This window comes from Pempheris klunzingeri, chromosome 10, assembly GCF_042242105.1.
Source record: "Pempheris klunzingeri isolate RE-2024b chromosome 10, fPemKlu1.hap1, whole genome shotgun sequence".
NCBI lineage: Eukaryota > Metazoa > Chordata > Actinopteri > Acropomatiformes > Pempheridae > Pempheris > Pempheris klunzingeri.
The window spans coordinates 16,047,708-16,071,482 of record NC_092021.1 but is presented as its reverse complement, the minus strand read 5'-3'; the positions used below and the strand labels follow the sequence as shown (position 1 = coordinate 16,071,482).

At 40.2% G+C, this 23,775-nt stretch overlaps 1 protein-coding gene across 1 annotated transcript; it reads left to right on the top strand.

Moving 5' to 3' along the window:
* Positions 1-172: 172 nt before the first annotated feature.
* LOC139208803 (coiled-coil domain-containing protein 148-like) lies at positions 173-23,771 on the top strand. Its single transcript, XM_070838544.1, has 14 exons — positions 173-258; positions 653-774; positions 3,901-4,004; positions 5,254-5,345; positions 5,457-5,608; positions 8,492-8,587; positions 8,754-8,935; positions 9,422-9,560; positions 12,806-13,012; positions 19,420-19,560; positions 21,007-21,125; positions 22,460-22,577; positions 22,758-22,892; positions 23,507-23,771. Exons 1-14 carry the CDS (start codon positions 204-206, stop codon positions 23,648-23,650), a joined length of 1,806 nt encoding a protein of 601 aa, XP_070694645.1. The 5' UTR covers positions 173-203; the 3' UTR covers positions 23,651-23,771.
* Positions 23,772-23,775: the final 4 nt, after the last annotated feature.

Sequence of the window (23,775 nt, the reverse complement as noted above, 5' to 3'; positions counted from 1 at the left end):
AGACCTTGATGGCAAAGTTTTATTTTTGATGCACTTTATTGCTTTTGCTTGTGAGTAATTTGAATGAGCCCACTAAACCCAGTACCTGAACAGCTGAAATACTGTCATATAACAAGATTTGTTCAGTCTGTATTTTTCACATGTGGTGATTTATGTCTTTATTTTGCAGGCATTGTAGTGCCAGGAAATAGAGCTCTGCAGTGATGAGTGGAAAGGATCTCCATACATTCATTACAAACTACAGAGCAGAAGATGTGGGTAAGCCAGCAGAAACTGGGTCGTAAACATTGCTGACTCTTGACATAGTGGCCCATTGACGTGTTGAACAGATTTGACCTGAAGTCCCCATGCTGAATTCTCCAGGTACTGTCAAGTCTTTGATGCTTTAGTCTGAGGCAGCATTGTGTTTATTCACCTGCCTCTTGGAGTCACAGCTGTACCGCTAAAAAAAACTGTCTGACACAGTAAGCCACCCCCCCCCCCAACCCCCCAATCCATTACCGCTCAATTGGTGCTGTTCCTCTCCCACTATTTTTTTTATTTTTTCGCTGAAGTCAGCATAAAGATTTTACGTCAGACATTAAAAGTGATGAGATTTTCAACAGTTTCAGTGATCCTAATTCAGCCATATCATTTGCTTTCATCCATGCAGAAAAATTGACGCTGCGGATGAAAAATGGTCTTGGCAGCTCTAAGTACAAACCGGCTGAATATGAAAGACTACAAGCCATTGTTGATGCCAAACGCCTGGACTCTGATCTAATTGGACTAAAGGTACATTTTGGTTGTTATTAATATCATGCCTGTGCTTAAAACGGCAGTGTTGTTATAGAATGCAGTCCTGTTACATGTAAACAAGTTAATAACACAAGCAAATGAGGAAGAATGTGCAGAGACACTACGATATGAAATGTTTTTTCCAGAGACCAAACAGTCCTCATTGCCCACCACAGGAAGAGCTTGAACTGACAAAACCTGATTTAAATGTGAGGCGGTAAAACAGCACGTCTCCAATAATAGTAAATAGTGCCTTTTCTCTCTGTTTCTCTACTATTTCTCTCTTCCATACCCCATACTGTGGGGGATTTCATTCCATATGACACATAACCTTTATAGTTTGTCCAACAACATGAAACAGACATAGACAATAGCATTGTCAGATTCATGAATATTCATTTGCCTGGGATTTTCTATAGAACAGTTTGAGGTTCATAGTCATCTGACTCTAAGCAGTTCAAAAAGATAATGCTAGGGGCAACAGAGATAAGGTAGCTAGACTTGGGGTGTTTTTAATTGGTAAACTGTAGCAGAACCCTGTAAGTATCATTATGGTTGCCTGTAGCTTGTTCCATGCCTGCTCTCTGCATAACCTTGATAAGACAGGCTATGTTCGCCCTGCATGCTTTCTGAGCATCTCCCATTGGTGATGTGATACAGGGTAAATAAATGACCATGAGTTGCCTCAAGCACGGAATCATTTTTGCTCTCCAGGAAGGGACTGGCAGCACCAGTAGCTACTGAAATTTTAAAATTTTTCCTTTTAAGATTTTTTTTCTCAATGGCGCTGTACAAAAATGTTAAAGAAAATTACAATCAGAGAGATGTATGCATATGTCTGCTGTGCTCTAGTTATCTCTATCTAAGAGTGAAACCTTCAAATCAAACAAGAGATTTGAATTAAATTGGTTTCTGCTATTACTTGTTCACCTGCACAGGTGTTCTGCTTATTTTGTAGAATTAGGCTCCTTATCAGGACCGTGTGGGCTTGTAGGTGATTGAGCTTGATTGACATCTTTCTGATAGTCCTGTTACTTTTGTTGCATGTCTTCGGGAGGGAGGAGTTTCACCATTGAAATTCTCCATTCATTAAGTTTGTTGATCTAATGTCAGTAAGCCCCACCCAACATCAACAATAAGTGGAAACACCTGTATGGGCGGTCCTTTAAAACAGGTACACAAAGCTCAGATTGAACATGTGGAACATCGAAAGGTTAAACACTCTTTGCTCTGACATCATATTTACAATTTTAATGTAATCTTTTTAAAAGCCGAGTCCTATAAATGTTGGACAATAGTGTTGTTTGCATGAAATAGCATCCTGAAAAACTCCCACAGTACAATGAAAAATGAAGCGTCCAAGGCATTTGCACTATTTTCTGCAGCAATGCCACAATACAATGTACCCCATTTGATAGATGTGAAAATCAACAGTCTGGCGACTCTACATGTGTCAGTGATGATGCAAAACAGCATGTTTATTTCGTGCCCGACATGTCAATTCTAGTAAACTGGAACATCTATTATTCAGCGTGTGGTAAATGAGTGTACAATAGAATGGGCCTATTGTTCATGTTTTTAGTAACACTTGCGCTTTACTTACAATGGCAAGCCAAAATGTCTGCTGTGAAAAAAGCTTTTGGCATCTAAGAAATGTATAACACACAGCTCACTGTGATGCAATGAATGGAGTCAAGTGCAGACATCATATTTCACTGTGTTATAGTCTGCAGAGGCATTAAGAAAATCGCCAAATGTTTAAGTTCTTCATTTTCATTTCGGGAGCCTTGAAGTAGTATGCTGGTATCTTGAAAATACCCCACATTTTATTTGTCAGTGTCAAGGTTATGATTGTCTGATAAGAGGTATCTGAAAGTCATCAAAATCAGATTATAAATCCGCAAGGGCTGGATTAAGAGATCACAAATAAAATGAGACATAAATAGTGTCATATGCATAGAAATATACATTATAATTTGGAGTGGCAAAGACGTGAATTCTCCAAATCAGTTTAATACAAATGATAAAAAAGGAGTGCTCATTAAAATGCTGGAAGTGCTAAAAATGTGAATGGGAATCTGACTGGATGCTCTGTGGTTTATTACTCAATAAAACATCAATAATGGTGGATATTTATGGTTTATTTTATTTTGCACAGTGAGACTAGAAATCAGTTGGGGTCAGTTTAGCTCTAGGCACAGTTTTTGTTGTTCAGCTGAGTTACTAGACAGCCAATACAAATTAAGATCTCCTTCAGTACATTGCTTGGAAGAGGCATTGGATTACATGGAATTGGTATTTCCTTTCAGCCCAACACGAGTTTCAAACCGAGCATTGTTGATTCCAATAACTATAAAATGTCACCCTGAGGGTAAATGTCCAGCACAATATATTCAAGCTTTAGCGACATCAGCAGCAGCAACAACATGTAGACAGCTAGTCACATAAACCAACATCCTAACTCCTTTTAGATTTCCTATTAACATGAAATAGATTGTATCCATGTGTTAGTTATGTGAATTTTCTCTTGTGCAATTATCTGAGTCAGTGGCTTGTGTATAAAAACACTGATAGAAGACAATGAATCACTGCACTGAAAGTGCTCTGAAGAATAAACCCTGTTCTTTCATAATAAAAAAGGAAAACATATGAGAATAGATTAAGACCCCCCCCCCCTCCTAATTACATGTCTCATGCGTGTCATGCATGTTTCTACTTGATTATTTTAATTTGCTTCTGTTTATATTGCTTTCATGCTTTAACAGTGATACGATTTCAGTTGAATTACCTACGTGCGTGAGTCTTTCACAGACACAATGTTGCTAATAAAGGCTTAAGTGAATGCATGTATAGAAATGTCCCCTGATGTGCAGAGGAGAAAATAACTTATTATTGACTACAGGATGCACAAATTAGCTATTTCATATTTCACCATCCCTGCAACGTTGTGATTCATTCACTATAGTTATGCGATATTTTAAATAGTCCAGATTCAGGTTTGTCCAGATAAAGTTGATTATTTGTAGGAGAATAAATGTGTATTTAAAAGCAAACTAAGCAACTTGTTATTCCAGTTCTAGGGACACTGTTTATTCCTGCAGTGCATTAAACCTTATCTTATAGGTTCAGAAGACTCGTTATGCAGCCAAGGCAACCAAGGAGAGCTCCATTTTACGGCAGCACAGACAGGTGTGGAGCAGAGAGTGCCCCAGGCTGCAAAAGGCTGAGTAAGAGCCCCCTATTACTCCCTGTCGTTATCTGCTGCAGTTTTCTGAATCTGCTATTACACCACGCAACTGTTCCACTTAAGCCCCATTGAGCCCAGACAGGAACCTGCATGAAAAAAGTAGGGTGTAAAGAGGGGGGACAAAAGTATGTCCAAAGAGAAAAATGTAACGGGGAGAAAACAAGAGAGGAGAGGGAAAATTCAAGATGGTTTTCTTGCAGTGATGACATTGAATTAAAGGGTGAGAAACAGAGAGAAATGGGGGGGTTAGAGCTGCGTGAGGACAGAGGGTTTCACTGAATGGAGGAACACTCCACGCTCTGCGTGCTGAGGCAGAAGTGTGGGACTGACGCCCCAGCCCCAGCGGTGTCATGCCTTGTGAAGTGAGAAGGGCAGCGCTAGCTCTGGGGTGCAGCTTGTTTGGCTGCGTAATGACTGTGTCTGAGCCACCCAAGGTTAATGATGTACATAAGCGTGAGCCTCAGTAATGAGCCTAGTCATAAAGATGTGCCACTGCTTGCCACTCTCTACACATATATCTAGTTAAATTAACTTGGGAATCAACCGCTACCTTGCCAAGTAGGAAAACAGACAAGTATATCTCTGTTGTTTCTCTTCTTTTACTCACAATCATGTCAACCCCTTGGCCAGTTAGTAAGAAGCAAACAATAGAGGGGAAATTTGGGAAAATTCCACCAGTCTGAGATTGTGTGTGTGACAGTCAGGTGGAAGGATAGACCTAAAGTACAAAGTAGCTAAAATTAAGCCCTTTGTCACCTTCTACATTTCAGTGATTATCAATGCATCAATAATTATAATCTGATAATATAATATTTGTTATTCTGCATTGGTACAATTTAAGTATATTTTGATGCTGTACTTTTACTCATAAAAGTAAAAAAGTAAATGATTATTTTTGAATACATACCTCTAGAGTACTTCTTCCCATGTATGTACTCAACAAGGAGAATGCCAGGTCAACTCATAGCTGCATTACAGTCTTTGAAAATTGATCTTTTGAGATTAACTGTAATATTTGCTGGTGATCTGGCAGGCAGAAAATAAACAGTAGGCTAGTTTGCTCAGGGGATAAAAAGTTTTTTCCATAGCAGACTTTTGAACCAAATGTCATTATCTTGCTGTTTTTACGGGTCATCCATCCAGCTATCTGCTAATGATAATTGTTGGCTAAACTGACTGAAGTTATGTGTTTGTATTTAGCACAGCTTTGTCTTTCTCTCATGAAACAGGGAGAAGGCTGAAAATGACATCCATGATTTTCTAGAGCAGATCAGGCCAAATGACAGAACAGACACTGCCATCTTCTCACTTCAAGAATATGGTAAATAACACTATCTTTAAATAATATATTTACAGTTTTGAAATAGTATTAGTAACTGTTCAGCCTCTGCTGTACTAAAATATGTCCATGTACGTCTGTGTTGTGGGTTAGGGGTGCTCTTAGAGAGGGAGCGGGAGTCATTCAGGAAAGCCACTGTGGAGCCTGTCCATCAGCTCAGAGATGATCTGTCCTTCAGACTGGGTGAAGTACGACATCAGCAGCTCACTGCCCATCGATCAAATCTGGAACAAGTAGTACAACAGGTATCTGTGTGATATGAAATAAAGGCTGACCAGCTTTTGAGCTGAAGTTGTGGAAAGCTGACAGAATGGCAAGATTTCTAAATCTGTCCTGCACATCCAAAATAAATTTAAACTCTTCAGCTTGTTCGCACAATGATCTCAGCTTGCGCACAGTGTTGCATTCACTGTCCATGAATCTCTTATCTGTTTGATATCCACAGTCCCTTAGTCACCAATTCTGCCTTTGACTCTCTGGGGCTTTTTCCAAGCTCTAGAGATGAATGGTGAGATTAAGGAGTAAGCAGGGGTCTTTAAAGACAGACCATAGTTGGAATGAACCGTCTGCCAGCCATTCTGTCTTCTCTCTGTGGCTCACTCAAGCTTGTTTCTTTCCCATGACCCCCACCACTCTTGTAGGCCCACAGCTCCTAGCACACGCACACCCACTCAGCTACGATGTGTCTGCTTTTTGTTTCTTTTTTCCACGGTTTTTGTACTTTTTTTCCATTTCCCCACATTACTCCACACTATGACTCACAACAAATCAGACAGGTCCTTTTCAAGTGCTATGTAAATACGCTTCCATCCCTGAGTTTTTAAATGAAAACTAAAGAAAATGGGCACTATTTAATGAGCTACTTTACTAAAGGGATTCAAAAGATATAAGAGTGAAAACTCGTTTTATTTTTTATCAAATATCATGTGTGATGTATATAAAAAGATTATGAAGTTTATTAACAAGACAGACAAAACTAAAATCACTTTCAAATGCAATGACCTTTATACTGATACTGATGATAGCTTAAGTCACAACAGTATATTAAAGCTACATCACATGGCCGATTTCCTGCTTTGTTGGAGTAAATGAAGACCATAGAAAATGTACAGTATATCAGTTCTGATACATCAGGAGAGGCAACATCACCTCTGTTGAGACTGTGAAGTGCTGAGCTCTGGTGTAAGTGATTTAACCGTTCAGTGTCCGGTGGGCAAACTGAGCGGGCAAAACCACAACTGACAAGCGTAGCCGCGGCTGTAGTCTGCAGTGAAGTCTGTAGTCATGCTTGGACAGAAAGGGTGCTGGTGAGCGCATGATCACCCCGTGAAGGCCAACAGGAAGATTCTGGAAAAGATACTAGAGGAAACTAAGATAGATGTCTAGTGAGCACTAGACCAAAAGAGAAATGTGTTGCCTTACAGGATAGAGTAGTCGGCACAACCCTGACACAAGCGAGGCAACATAGAGGAGTCAAATAACAACTGCAATTTGCTAAACAGTTTATTGTTTATTAATGGTGCAATGGTAGTGCAAAGTTTGTGAAGCGATTGGCCAGATTAAAAAAGTGTACAGTGGATACAATTTGGAATGAACTTGTGGTGCATCGTTTCTAACATCTTTACATTGGTTAAATCTGATTTATTATTGTTATTATTATTATTTTATTATTATTATTATTATCTGACGCATAAGCTTGGAGGGGATCATGTATTTGGTCGTGTGTACGTGTGCATGGCTGTACCTGTTTGACCGTCTGCAGCTAGAACTGACATCCATAGAAAAGTTGGTCTCACTTTGAACTGGAACATCTTCAGAATTCCACACATGATATTCGATGACCTACTAACATTAGGCACAATATGACATAAATAAATCCCTGTAAATTTGCTGTCATGTTGGCTGTAGGGGAGACTGGGGTTGGTTGGAACACTTTTCATTCTCTGCCCTTATGTCTCTGACATAATCTATGTTGTAATATTCCAGCCAGCAGCAAAGGTTAAGGTCTCAGCTATAAATAAATGTACTTATGCTTTTACATTTCAGTTTACTTCCTCTCTATTTTGGTACTATAAAGGACTTGAGAAAAGGCCTGTTTGTGAAAGGGCCAAGTGTTTTATAGGGGTGAAATAGAAAAAGCAGAAATAGGATGCTTAGAGAAACAAATATGCGAAGAAAAATGTCACTTTTTTAGTTCATTCATGGTTTGCTGCTTGCCTAAGAAGAATCAAATAGATAAAATCAACCCTCCTGTACCATACTGAATTGCAGAGCATTGCATTCTTTTACATTTCGTCGAATTGTTAAATTGCATTGGGTTGAATCAAATTGTGTCGAATCACGCTGCGTCGCAACAGCGCTGAATCTACTGTATTCCTGGGTGGTGACAGCATCAGGTGACAATGGAGGGAGGGGAACCGGACGTAACAATTTTAATACTATCAGGGGATTAACATAGTCCTTGTTGTTTTCTCTTCCACCGCTCCTGCACAATGTGGCCAATCTTTACAGTGCTTTGAAACATATCTTGAATGTGACTGCTCTTTTCACTATTTGTATAAAAAAAATAGGTACTTCCAGTTTTTAATCTAATTTCTAGCTTCCTTTTCTGAAATGGAGAAACATGCCTAATTATTTGATAAGCAGTGTCTGCATGTCTAACTAGCTGTTTTCCTCTTTCTGATATCTAACATCTTGGGAAATAAGCAGTTACTGATTACTTGGTCTTACTGAATCACTCTGATGATAAATGTTTCTGAAGCTAAACGTCTCAGAGAACAGGAGGGACCTGAGTTCAACCAGCACCGCTGATTTGAGCAGACAGAGTATAACAAGAGGGAAGAAAGTGTGATAGGTGATAGCTGTGATCTTTTTAGTCTGCTCTGTGTATCCTTACAGCCTTTCTTTCTCAAAGCACAGTTGATATCAGAAGAATTCCTGGATATTTGGGGCAAAATGTGAAACTCTTTACCCCAAACAATTTAGCCCATTTGATAGCAAGGCTACAGCTCATACTTGGCAGTTTGATTTCCCTGGATGAAATAAAAAACTGTGAAACTGGCACGTTTGTTTTCTCAGCCTTTATCTAAAACTTTTTTTTTTTTATGGTTTTATCCTTGAATCACTAGATAAACTTTGTGAAAGAGCAGCAAAGTGACATAAATACAAAACTTCATGCAGAGTACTTGGCCTTGGAGGAGGAGATCAGTGGCCTTGGCCTGGAGGTAAGTTTCTCCTGCTGGTTCAAGATATTTTTTGCAAATCAGAAATTTCCATTGTATGTTCTATCTTACAATTGAGCTTAAGAGGTGATCGCTACATTGTGTCACCAATGCAGACGTCTAGACATTTCATTGTATATCTTAAAGATGATCATATCCTCCTCTGCAGAAACATCTTACTAGTACTTCAGATAATCTAGAGAACACAGACAAAATACCAGAGGAGGTTTTGGATTCGGACTGCCCATACCCTGAGCTAAAGGATTCCCTGATCCAGGCCTTCTGCTCCCTGTCAAAAAGGTACCAGTGCAGGCTGCAGGGGCTCCAAGAGCAACTGGGAAGAACTGGCAGGTAGGCCTGAGGAATATTTAAGTTCAACTTTGATTTGCTCTTTTCATAACTCTAAGTGACTACACATTGACTGAGTGAGAAAACTGCAGTGATATTTGCTGCTAATGTGAAATAACTGTCTGCTGACAATCCATTCAATAGCAGTCTTGATAGAAATAGACTTTTAATGATTTTCAGCTATCCATTTTGATAGGTAGGTGTATAGGTAGACTTCCAATGTAGCCGGGTAGATCAAAATGAAAGATGAAAAGCTCAGCAAGACATCAGCAGCTGTTGAACAAGACAAGCCTCTCTCACCAGGAGGCTGATTATATGAATGTCTCAAAGCCACTTCATTACTTTTTATTTCCATATGGTTGCTAGATAGCACTGTTAGCTTGCAGTGGTATGCAATTTATCCTATATGTGCCCTTTGGAAATGAAGAGAGGTGAAACTAAAGAAGGATTTTTTTGATCATGTGTTTCATGGACTGGAATCTATTTCAGGCTCTGTGGCTGGTGTGAAGATGACCACCAACGCTTCCAGTTCATCCTCTCTCAGTACACCCATGACATACCCAACCATAGAGCACTCTACATGGACGTGCTGCAAAGACTCATCCCTGAAAAAACTAGACAGGAGCTGGTAAGTATTTTTGCAAAACATGCTTCAGTAAAGAAAATTGATTTAGTTCTTTATTAAATAAATCAACTGTAACAAATAGAAAAATGCAGTGTTTCCGATATATCTTGCAGTCATTTTAATAATCAAATAATTGTTTATGTTTCAAGCAAAAGAGACAAAACTTCTTTAGTTTCTCTTATGTGATACTAAACTGAATATCTTTTTGAACTGATGGTCAAACAAAACAAGTAATTTAGAGACATCACCTTGGACTCTAGTAACTGACACTTATAGGTTTACAGACATTTATATAAAGTACAAGGAACACGAATTGATGACGATGATGATGATGCTTGTCCAGGGCAGTTTCCTTGAGAGCAGTGCTTTCTTAAGTAATCCTGTTCACTCTCACAGTTACATTCACACCTCGAAGCTGCTAAATACAACCGCATCCTGCTCTGCTGACCACTGAGTAATTGGTGGTTATGTGCCTTGCTCAAGAACAAGATTTGTCCTCTTGGGCACTACAGCCCATTGCCCTTTTAAGTTGTCTCCATGACTGTACTGCACACAACACACATGTACATGCCACGGATGGGCACACACATGTACATTCTGTATATTAAGGCACTTTCACACATGCCTATCTAAAAATGTAACTCCCATGCCCAATCTGAAGCATCCCTGCAGTGTGATTCCCTGGCTCCCTGATCAATGTAGCTTAGTAGCCTGAATGAGCAGACAGACACGCAGATAAGTCTGGACAATGATCTGCTCAGCACGCTGCAGGATGTGCCATGTCACCCACTGTGGACAGCTCGCTCACACCACTGCCCAGCATTGCCATGACAACCGCCAGCCCCGCTCTCCTCCCTCACCCGCACCCAGAGACCTGTCCTCATATCAGTTCCAGCTGGGTGCTGCATTTAGAGCTGTGATCGTTCAGCCTTGGGGGGGATGCGAGAGGGAGAGATGTGTTTCTCAACAGCCTTTCTCCACACTTCTCACTTCCTCAGAAAACAGACCCAAGCTGATGTAGTGCTGACTCCACTTAATTCAGCTATTAGTCATAATTAAGCTGGCTTCTGAGCAGTGGATAATCAGGGTGAACTACAGACTGGGTTGCTGAAACCCCACTGATTAAATGCATAAATGCTATTCTGATATCAGTGTTTGGAAAAAAATCTCTTTTTTTTGGTTTGCTCAAGCTTTTCTGGCATTTTCTGTATCTAAAATCTAAATGAAATGAACAAGTATCACATTGATTAGCATCCTGTAAACTCAAAGGGTTGGTCCCCTAGTTGAAGTGAGCTCTGTGCCTGTGAAATTTTGGTTCCGTCAGAAATAAAGTAAAAAAAAAAATAAAAAAGAATCCGGTCTGTTTGGCAGCAGTCTGCTTTGGGCAGATATTTCTTTGCATTTGTTGTGTGAAAAATTATTCCCATTACTCTTGCAGACATATGGGTCACAATTGAAAATTCTATAGTTATAACATTATAAAATCATTTCTATGCAGTCAACGTCTTTGCTCCATGCGTCTTTTATGTTCGTTTTTCACTTCAGAGCATTTACGGCTGTTCTTGTTTGAGCCTTGATATTTCGCTCACCTGCCTGTTTAGTTCCACCTCCATGCAATCATTTCAGGATGATTGCATCATTTTATGTTGTTTTTGTCAGTCTTCTTTAAATTCAAATGCAATATACAACAGCTCTATTTTATAGCTAGATAGCAAGTCTGACTTGACCATAGTTAAAGGGTTTGTGCAGTGTAACAATTTTAGGGCCTTGATGATAAATTAGGTTCTACGCTCTGTTCAGTTGCTTGCAGTATCCACTATTTTGATCATTTTCCCATTTTGGGGGATTGAGAGTGAGAAGAATAGTTTGAGATAGAGGAGTTTTACTTTATGCTTTGTAGAAATATTATCACAGCTGGTCTCACCATGACCTGCAATTGCAATCCAAGCAAATATCACTGTCTGAGGAGGCTTTATACTCTATGAAGAAGTACATTGGCATGTTTTTGTGCTTCTTTTGTGAGCCTCAAGTAGAACCAATCTCTCAGTTTCACCATGGTCAGATAGTGTTACTCCAGCTACCTTACAGTGGACATCTCCCTCTGCTGGAAGGGGCTCTTTATTGTCTGTTATGACTTACTTTTTGATGTCCTGTCATAACAAATAGGAGGTCACCAGGATTTCAGAGACGCCATCATAATGTGCCATGGCAATCGTGGAAACAATTCATGCCTCTTACTTTTTCTTACTATATATGGAAGCCATTTTTATTTTCTCCTTTGTCTCTCCTCGGTCCTCTTGGAGACTCTGCACTCTGCGGTGGGAATGTGGATGCAGCAGCTAAACTAAGTGTCGTGTCCCTTTAAGTGTGCACTGCAGACACAGTGCAGTGGACGCTTCTATATATACTGTATGTTATGTCTTTGCTAAAGTGCATGCAACCCAATTTGGGAACACGCATTGCATGACAAACGCATGCATGCAAGCATGCGTGCACACGCATACTGTGTTCATGCTCACTCACTTCTAACAACACAAGAAAGGCAAAGGTAGTGAAGGAGAGGACGAGAGAGTAAAGAACAAAAAGAGAGTAAAGAAAAAAGAGTGGATCTTCCTCAAGTTCTAAAGTTGTGCATTAATAAACAGGATTTGCTCGACTGCCCCTGGCACTTCTGTTCCTTTGGCAGGTCTGTCAGCTCACTCATTTTCAATAAAACCAGTCAGCCGTCTAATGCCTTCCCACCGTCAGTTAGCCGCTATTAGCCCATAGATGAATATCATTCCCTCTGTTCCAGTGAAGCAGCCAAGTGATGCAGCCTCTGTGAGTGCTGACACAATGATGAATTGCTACAGGCATCCCTCACACAGAAAGGAACTGTTTTCCTTCAGGATATTTCACAGCCAGGAGAGAGGGACCATTTTATACACCAGCAGAGCTAGATTTGACATGGAGTTTTCCCTGTGGTCCTGCTGCCATCATTATAGACAGTATATCATGTACGGGTGTTTTGGGATTTCTGTTTGCATGTCATCCGTTTGGTGCAATATGCATAATGCATAGTACAACATTGCTGCCATTTGGGCCACAGTGCTTCAATCTTGTACAATGTCTTCTTCATGTTCATGATTTTTGTTCACTGCCTGTAAGAAGAACTAATACACTGGATGAAGTAAGACATTCATTAATGCCCTCATGTCACCCTACCACATGGGCAAACTATGCCCTCTCCATGCATGTTGTTCTTCCAGATGGAGCATCAACGTGCGTGGGACTGGCAGCGCTTCACCCAGGCACAGCTGAGAGTGGTGACCCAGCAGTGGCAGCGGGACCAGGAAGAGCTGCTGGCCAGAGCCCTGGTCACTCTGCAGGAGGCGAGAAATGCCCACCAGGAGGAGCTGGAGCTCCACAGAGACCGCCAACACCAGCAGGACATCTGCTCGCATCTCAGAGAGAAGGTTAGTGTCTGGTAAACCTTCACACCAGGCGCTGTCATGTTTCCGGAACTTAATGAGACAGCGTGTTTTTATAGCGATAGCAATTATGCTACACTTCTGTGCCTCCAACCCATATTTAATCCCTTCAAAAAGTGGATCTATAACTTTAAACTTACACTCATTATTCTGCAGCTTACCCAGTATAACCTCTATGTGGTCTGCTTCGCTACCATTCATATTTATAAGGCACTCTCACTCACATCGACTGGTTTCTAGTATATACTTAGCATGATATCCCTTTTAATGATTTATTTTACAACTATCAAATGTGTAGATGTGATAGATGTTGTGAGAGATGGTTGACCAGACAGGCAGCAGTGTCTGACTGCCTCCTTGTGTACAGTATATCTGCTGATGAGGCTACATATTACGCCAGGCTGCCTGACAGCATCTCTCGCTTTAGCTGCCACTTGGGATGGGCTGTGAATGCAAACAAGCTAATAAGGATGGTCTTGCAAACAAGATGTTGCTGTCTCTGAGGGCTGCTATTTCACATTCACACAACAAACAAGTTACTCATGTGAACAGATCCATGTGTTGTTGATGCAGTGCTGTACAAATTAAATTTGCTTTGCCTGCCAGTTTTTAAGAAAAATGGTGCTCATTTGCCATGACTGATTAGATAACAAGTCTGATGCACTGAGGTAGGTTGGTGCAAGCCAACACCACTGAGTCTAGTTTTGTCAAATAACAGGACAATAAACAAACAGTGGGCATCATGCTGGTTTACTTTTTGCACTGTTGCTTTGCAGCAAGCCTTAGGTTTGCTTCCTTGAGACCTTGAGACAATGGGAGCACAACTATATGTGACAGTCTTTCTCATACTCATGGGAGGCTCTCTCTGTACCACTTGCCTTGGACAAAAGCTGATTTTTCACATCTGTTTCACACTATTCTTTTGGATAAACTGCAAAGTTTTGAGTGCCAGATATGTTATATTTCTAATACATATAAGTCTTAAAGTAGGGGTCTCAAACTACCAGCCCTCAGGCTAGATCTCACCTGCGAGACAATTTCATAGATTTTTCCTGTCTTTTATTTTAGTGTTATCATTTCATTTTCTGGCAAGGCTGCAAAATTTCGGAATAAAAACTGGCTGTTAGTTTCACAAGCTGCACCCACAATTGCAAACTTGTAAACATTTTAGAACATTTTAGATGGAACGAACAGCAAAGTTCGGAAGACACGGGAAAAGCTGCACTGCTCAAAGAGAACAATCTCAGGTAGGACTTCTCTATCGAACATACAGAGCAGTATCCCTGGAACATGGGAGAGGAAGGGCACATTTCTTGGTTTTAGAGTTTATTGAAAATGTAATGAATGTTAAAATGTAAAAAAAAATATTGAAGTTTTTTATTCTTTTTAATGTTCTCATGAGGAGAGCACAACTTGGCTAATGATCCCTGTCTTACAAGATAATGCTGATGTATTATTTCTCTATTGTTTTAAGTATTTATAAAAAGAGGAGAAATTGCCATGTATTTTTTCAGTGACAGTCTACTTTAATCTGTTTTGTTGCATGTTAGCTGTGACTCTTGGAAATCATTTTTCTCCTACAGTTTCTAACAATCAGCATCTTGACTTTTCGATCAGTACTTTCATTGTAGTTTGTCTCCTAACTTGCTTTTATTATGCAGCTGATTATTTCGTTTAATTGGACTGTCTTTATTTCATCCTCCGCTGTGCTCTGTCATTTACAAATGGTGTAAGTGAAGAAGAAAATTCAAGGGCAATAATCACAGCACAGTTCTGAATGAATCTATTTTAGATATAGTTGCAATGACCGCGGCATAATAAAGTTGTGTTAATAAAAAAAGACATCACAGATTTGTCACAGAAATGATGGAATATGTTATTCAGGAGAGTAGTATGTATGTGAAAGCTCCCTTTTTAATATATGTTTTAAAACAACAGTGGCATTTGACTTTCAGTGTAGGTAAACCTGCAGTAGATCATAAACTACGTGCCTTTGACGGTGGCATTTGACATTTCTGAGTTTTGTTTTCATTTCTCTGAGGCAATAAGAATTTTCATTTCAAGTTTTCATTCCTGAGACTTTCCCACATCAACTTTTTTTTTGTTTAGGCAGTGCATGCGCACATATTTGAGTTTGTCTGGAGGACTCAGATGGACGCCTGTTTACATCCAAGCTTTCGTACCACTGCCTTTATCTTCCCAGCACAGTGACGCAGTGGCGAGACAAGATGGATTCTCCTCCCATTGCATCTGTTTCTTTAACACCTTGTTTTCTGCAGCCGCTCCCTCTGACTCTACTGTGAGTCATTCACCCCTCTTGAGATCAACTCCCTTTCTACACTCTGAATTTTATTCCTATTTCATTATGTGTGCTGTAAAGTAAGATACAATTTCATAGGAGACTGGTGCAATGTATCTGACAGGCCACCTCTGAATGTGTCATAATTTATATTTCATGGAGGACTCTGCTTTTCTGCTTTTTACATACAGCTCTGCAGTTTCCCAGGGTTATGTGGAAAGCTCAAGTAATTAACTCAACCAAAAATACATAGTGTGTTTTGATTAAAAACATATATCCACATATATGTGTTAAGGAGGAAAATATACAGCTAAACAGAATTACAAATCGGTGTGATCTTTGTGTAAGCCAGTATGCTGCCCAGCTGTGTCAGTTGTGACACAACGTGCCATGCTTACAACGTGCCATGCATGTGCGTGTGCATGAGCAGTGATTGATTATTACAGACTGCTCGTGCTCTGATTTTTTCACAGATTCTTTTAAAACAGTGTTAAAAAACCAATTTCAATAGGCCTGCTTTTTCTGCAATATTCATTTATGTGCTGTTGTATTTGAGTGGTTTTCTCTTTTTCTCTCTTTTTTTCTCTTTGGAAGCAGGTGGTGCTTCATCACATCAAGACATATAAGAATTAATTTAATAGAGCCCCTCTTGTAACAGCCCCTACCAATAATAACTGGTTTAAGATACAGCTTTTTTGAAATAGATTAAGAAGATGAAGGACTGCTGTGATGGCACTTGTCCGTTAAGGTGGTAAGTTACTTAATTGTTATGTATTCCAGCTTTAATTATGCAAATAACGACCCTTCACATCTAATCTTCTCTGTGCCTCCATGGGTTAAGTTGAGAGCACACTTTGGACGATTTGCTGGCCAGTGCTGATCTGGTTCTGACCTCATTAAAGGGAGCAGGCCTGTGTGCTGTCAGCTTTCTTCTGTGGGACGTGTAGTGGGAAGAAATCCAGAGTAATTGATTTCACAGTTAGCTTGTACCCCTCTATTGTAGAAAGGGCAAGACTGTCACACAGACCGCAGGTTCTTCTTGAGAACCACAGATTGCCCATGCGAAGATGGCTGGCTGATTTCATGTGTCTGGACACAGATGGCATCACTGATCATATAAAAGTTATTCTTTCAGAAGGAGCTCCTAATGTGATATACAGTATACAAAATGTAGAGGGTGTGTATTGTGACAGGTAAAATGAAATGGATGATTAAGATGACTAGTTAACATGTCATGCTTGGGGTATAGCTTATTTTATTCCATTTTATCAGTGAAAAACAGATGCTTCTCCTCAAATTGTCAGTTGTTTGTTCTGCAGTGCTTTGGCTGCTGTAATTAACTGGCATTGTTCTTGGTGTTTCAGTTCATTCCAGCCTTTTATTTTGTCCTTGCTTTCTTTTTTCCCTCCCACTTATATCTCACTCCCAGGCATCTTTGATGAGCGATTGTGTTTTCCACATGAGTAAATAAGGCTTAGAGGAATGACAGATTGTTGCAGCATGCCCAGGTGGGAAAGGGACGAGCAGGCCAACAAGACAAGCGACACAACAATCGAAAGAAGAAAGATTTTTGCGAGACGAAGGGTTTTCTTTTATGGCAAAAGCTCATTTTTAATTTTCTGCACTCCAGAGAACATGGCAATATAAACGGCACTGTTACAGATTAATTTATGCCCAGATGATCTGTGTGCTCTCTTGCAGTGATCAGTGTATTCTCTAGACACTTTGTGTTAGTGGATCCCCTGTCGCTGAGCTTTAGTGACTAACAAGTACAGCTCTTCATCCCTCTGGTGGCTGCACAGACACCACATAGTCTCAGCAGTTGAAACAATGCGTGGGCCACACGGTGTTTGAGCTGACAACTCTCTGAAGAGTTAATTGCTCATATGTGTATAATTTTCCTTTGCAGTGTTCCTCCCGTTGTGAATCTTGAGAAAATTCTTATTGTTCTAACTGTGGAAATAGAAATAATCTTATAGTTTTATTTTTTTTCATGTCTCAGTGGACATTAGTCCTTGTCCCTTTAAAGATTTTATCAACCTTGTGTGTCATTAATGTGCACAATGGTGCTGTTCTTTTTTAATACTGCACATCACTCATTCTCTCCAGTTTGCTGCTCTAATTCACAGCAATGATACCATTTGGCTCAGTTCACAGCTAAAATGCTTCAGTAATCTGTTATATATTGAAGGTTTGTCATTAAATGACCTGCAATAGAAAGTTATGATGGCTGCTGCAACGCCCCCTGACAGACGACATCACAATAACTGTACAGTGATATTAACAAAGGATTTGAGCAGGCTGCAGTGTGCAGATAAAAAAGGCTATCATTCTTTTGTTATTCTGACATCTCAGAAGTCGTATTATACTGCCATGAAAAAGGATGGAGTCCCATTTCCCTTTGAAATCACAGAAAATGAGATTCCAGTGACAAATTACTATAGACTGTACATAATGACCATTTTACTCTCTTTGTGCTCCCTAAAATCCCTTTTCATCTCTGCCTAAACAAGAAAGACATTCGAAGTGCATTCAGCCGCTGTGGCTGTTATAGTGTTCACAGTGGATCTAAGCTATAAAGATACAATTCAGATTGTTCTGTGACCGAGGTGACCACCGCAACTGAACATTTAGACTTTTTACTTTATCAGACTATGGAAAGACAGTGCTATCTGTCGCAGTTAAGTTTGCATGTGTCAAAAAATCTGCTTTACAGACCCACCCAGCAGGTTGTTTACACAGCCCAATTCTCAAGATTCCAAGCATCAAATATGCAGGTATCTTATCTGGGCCAGGACAGAGCTTGATGGATGGTTTAATTATGTGCTCTTTTTTCTGAACTTTTAAAACAACAACACTAGTAGTAATTAGAATCATTACTGTGACCTTTCACAATCACAAGATTGTACTACAAAATGCAATATCGGATTCAGTGCTAATACAGGTGCACATTACACATTAACACACAGTACAAACGAAAAAGCAGGATGGTGCAACACTAGAAAACAGTTGCTCACAGCATATAGCAGCATAAATATTGACACAAGTCTGTCACCGTCATTACTCCATCACTACTCACTGTCACCACTCAAGATTGCTCTTCTGGTGACAAAAAATTGCATATTGAACCAAGTCTCAAGAAAATAGAGCCCTAAATGAGAGAACACGTTGAATTCTGAAGAAGTGGCCTGTTGCTTCTCAAGCTTCAGAGCTGTCAAATGGAAGTGGATTACAGGCGGGATTGTTTTAAGTCCTCTCTCAAACACACAGCTGCTGCTTTTACTCAGGCTGACACCAAGTATGAGTGACTTGATGATATCGCTGGTGCTAATGTGAGTGAGACCATGTTAATTTGCAGTTCATTCCTTCAGGAATTGCTAAGCTCTCCCTTGATAGATCTGTGAATCTATCTGCCCGGTTGGAATGCAACACTTTAATACCTGGCACGCCACCGAGAGGCTGCAGCATAACGAACCTGTCACTCACTTCCCATCAAATGTTGGACCGCGTGTGTGTGTGTGTGTGTGTTGTGTGTGGTGTAGTCTGTCTGATCCCAGATATCTAGCTGGGTGTGTGAAGATTGCTTTCTCTGCAAACATGTGAACACAACTTTTGAAGAGTACTATTTGTCAGTGCTCTGTCAAGACATTGTACCTCAATGTTTGGTGATTACCATATTTTCAGATAAGTTTACATGGAGTTCACACACACTAAGTTTCATAATGGCCTTTTAAACTCTACTGAATAATGACAAAAATACATAGTCATCAAGTTGCTTTTTTTTACCTGTACGTGACTTGATTTGCTATAAAGGACGTCATTCTCCTCAGCAGTACAGGTTCTGTTTGTTTTATAGCTCAAACACCTAAACTTTCTTTATGATTCAATCTTTTTACGGGTCCTGCGGTGCTTAAACACAAAGTTTGAAAGGTAGTGTCGACACCTCTTCTAAAGTTCATGCCACTCTTTGGCACCGTGGCAGTGGGGCACAGCAGGTTGTCTCCCCGTGAGGGATTCTTTCAAGACAGCTGTTGAATGGTCAATAACCTGCTTTTTGTCTCTCCCTGGTGTGTATTTGCATGTGTCTTTGTAGCTGCAGCAGTGGCGGGCCCAGCAGGAGGAGGTGGCGAAGCTGGAGGCAGCCATGGCCGCGAGACAACAGGAGGAGGAGGAGGCGAGGTTAAAGAGGGAGAAGGAGAAGGAGGCCGCCATTAGATCGCAGCAGAAAGAAAAAGTACACCTGTCTTCATTACACCCATCAAAATGCAGAACATTAACTCTTATGCGTATGAATGCGTACAAACTAAAAGCTGGCAATTAGTTATTTGTAAGATTTTAGGTGTCCTTGTGTGAGCAGGGGTGTGAGTTAGACAACTCATGTAAAAGCATGTGTTATGATTATTATGATTACCAAGATGAAGAGATCTCCATAGGTATATTACAGTATATAATAGGTATATAACAGTAAATATTCTTTCTAGATGATAGATGGTATTTTTAATCCTGTGCTGATAACATCCATATGTTGTGGCCATAGCTTATTGTCATCTTCGTTCAACTTTATTATCTTGGGTAAAGATAATTTAATCTAAATTAATTAGCTTTTTTTTACCATGTACCTGGCCCCCTTTGAGATGCACACAGCCAGCTCAAAATGCTTTTGCAATCAAAAACACAGGAGCGGGATTGATCTGCTGTAATTTGTAATTGACAGTATGTATACATGGGCTAGGTGTCAATGGATGTTTATGATGTGCTAAGAGAATTGCCACAAAGGTAAGCAAAAAGAAAAGTGAGAATCATATTGGCTCAGCTGGATCCCAAGCACCGGGCAAACAAATATCAGTGATTTCACAGAAAAGAAAACACTTCTGAAATTATATGTGGGCCGTCAGCTTTTGGTATGCGTACTAATGAGTGTATGAATAACTTTTCACTGAAAATAGTATGTCTGAATGCCTACAGAAAAAGCACTGAATTATGGGTTATTTTATGGAACCACTGGAAATCCTATGTAGCTATCCCAAACTTGTAGACACTTTTAAATAATATAAATATATATAATGAAAATAAATAGCCTTGCATTAGGTCAATCAAAATGTATTATCTTTTTGGGGCGTCAGGAGCTCTGTGTAAACTAAAACCATATTATTTCCCCAATAGGTTTTCAATATATGGCAGCCATTTCAAAAAAATTACACTACGCTACACAGTTGCTTAAACAATTGTGGCTTCAGTGTTCGAAGGATTTAAATGTGGGAACACATGGAGTTCAAATTCAAAACATATGTTGTTATAATTATCCGTTTATTTTGATCATTCAATTTCGTTATTGTCCTCACAGGTACAACTAACGCCACAGTGTGTATGTGTGTGTGTCTGACTGTTTAATTAACTCTCTCCTCAGGGGTCTGCATGGGCAACCTGAGACACTCTCTGATTAATGAGAGCATTTAGGCTGCATTGGATTCCATATAATTTAGCACAATAGTCCGGCAGACATTGAAATATCATCTCATTCTCTCTATTTACACTTATCTGATTCCAGCTCTGTCACAATCAATAGGACATGACGATCCTAAGAGTTCTGCAGGAGTCAAATTAGTGGGAAAGTGGCTACTGTTCTTGTGTCTGCTGTTAACTTTTTGTCGTGATTCTTTGTAAATTGTTTTTCCTCCAGGTCACTCAGTTTTATTTAAAGCAGCAGAAGAGAAGGGAGGTGCTGGAGCAGAGGGATCAAGAGAGACTCGCTAATCTGAGGAGCGTCATGGAAGAACAGGCAAGGCGAGATAAAGAAAGGTGAGAGAGGCACCATGGGGCCTTTAGTTTTCAAAGAGATGCTAAACGAGTCGCTAAAAGAGAATTCCAAACGCTAAAAATGTGTTATTGCCCGTTAACAAGCATGACATGAAATGCATTTAACTTTTTGCTTATGGGCTTAGAATTGCTTACAACCACAGACATGTTACAAATACATATTTATATATATTTTTTTATTATTGTACATGTCAAAATCAATGTACTAGTTATGATGAGTTGTGTAATGTCATCTGTGGCACCAGATGAGCTTCGTCAAGTCTGAAAAATAACCCTGATCAAGGTTATCTGAGCTTCGGTTCGAAGAATATCAATTTACAAGAGAAAACCTGCGTCAGACATTGGAGGTGTGGAATTGAAAGACATGGGCATTTATCAGCAAGAGAAGGTCGTATGAAAAGATGCTACTGGTTGCATTTTGGGAAATGTAGGATTGAGCGTTTTTGGAGGTTGACACATACAAGGGAGTGTCTCGAACATCATCAATGTATCTGAATTATCTGGAATTTTACCTTAATAATCCCTCAACAAGCAGCAACTCTGGTGCAGTTCCTAAAATTTCCAAAGAAACCAAACATGCTTTGTTTTAGAAATTGTTCTAAAATGGTCCGTAAGACATATATGATGGAGTGGTACAGCGATCAGTGCAAACATCATGTAGCTTCAGTGAAGAGCAGGAAGAAGCTGGTGATACGCAATATATATGTGATGATGTCAGAAAGAGTGGAATAAAATGATTTTAACCACCTCAGACCTTTTCAAGGAGAATTAAACTGGGGGAAGTGGATGCTACAGAGTTAACCTCTGTATTTAATGACTCTAGATTCACTAAGGTTTATGCAATTTAACTTAACAGCAGCTGAAAATCTTACTTTTGCTGACCTCTGGTGGTTTAACCTCACACCCCTATCCTATAGTGTACTCCACATCACTGTTAGAGGTGGTTAAAGGTGTAACGCACCTTTTGCCCCAAAAGGGCAGAGAAACACAGTTCTTTTTTTAACTGTTAAGTTGCTCTTAAAAGTAAAGGATTCTGCCTTTAAAACATATGCTGTTTGGTGTAATTTGCATTGCAATTCTTCGAAGACACTCGCAGAGAATGGCATTTATAGTAGATAATGGTGTTGACACATGGAGGGGGGCTGAGAAAGAGATAAAAACCAGATGATGGGAGAGGAGCTGCACCTTGGCAGCTTCACAAAACCCTCCACAGCCCGGAGGCCTGCTGTGTCAGGGGCGATAGGTAATGTTGGTTGTGGCAGAGGAAAAGAGGGGCTGCTGAGGTCTGATGTCCACACCCTCTGTGCTCCCCTTAGGGTGCAGTTTCGGGCAGATGCGTCGCAGCGGCGAAGGGAGGAGAGAGAGGCGCTGGAGCTTGAGCGGCAGAGGGAAGAAGAAGAGAAACAGAATCGTCTGGAAGTTCTTAGAAACCAGGTGGCTCATTATCTGCTCTCCTCAACCACTCTGATTCTGTCTGTCAGGTGAAATGACCCACGAGGGAAGACTCGGTCGTATCTGAGTCGACGCATCACTACCATCTTATGGCATCAGGTGAAGAAGACAATCACATGTTATCACTATATTAAATGTTTTTTTTTTTCTTATTTATCTTAGGTTGGGGTACTGGCAGAAGCAGACCCAGGGAGGATGATGTCAGATACAGAGGCTTGGAAGAGTCGACACTTGAATGTAAAGGAGTTCGAGCTCCAGAGACCTCTCTACAGTATTAACACGTACACAGACACACAGGTGAGGCATGATAACATCTACCCTCCTTTAACCTTTAGCTTCGTGTGATTACAAAAACTCCATAGCTGCATGGACCTTTGCCCCAAACTCCTTGTCTATGCTCTACGAATTATGAGCCTACTAGGCCTCTTTCTCCAGTTTCCTTGCTGATATTCAGCAGTTTATAGTGTGTTGAGTTTCAACTTGGATGACACTGACCAGTGACCCATGCAGTGGAGGAAGATTACACAAGCTGGTCGACTAGTCAAACAATGATTGTCCTCACATCAGGGAACTTTATACAGAGGTTTAATCCCAAGGCCACCCAGTCATTCAGTGTACCTTTGAGTGTCTGTTTGTGTGTGTGCTGTTTTGTCATCATTGTGAAGAACAGGTTAGTATTTGTTTATTGCGTAACACAGGCAATGACTAATGATTGTCAAACTGTGCAAATCTTCTCCTCCAATACCAAACCGTGAAGGGTTAATGATTAATCTTGTTTCAAGTATTATTTATGTTATAACCCATCAAAACAAAAATGGCAACATTGTGGGTGTGATCTCGTATGAAATAGCTGTAAATGCTATTATTCACTGTGGGGTGTTTTGTTTTGTTTTTTTACATCTGTTTTCCAGATTGTGTCTGATCCAAGAGTGCGGGTTGAGCAGGCTCTGCGGGAGGCTGGTCTGCACCACAGCCAGTATGCTAAAGAGGTTCTCTCTGTTGTCAAGCCCCCTAAACCACCCAGACGGGATACCAAATCCATACTCAAATTCTGACAAGGGGTTTGTCTGGAGTCACATTATTGAGTTCCACCTACCCATGTTCTGGTGTAGAGCATTTTATGAACTGTAAATAACATATTTTACCAGGCTGCATTTGCAAGAATCATATTATTAGTTGG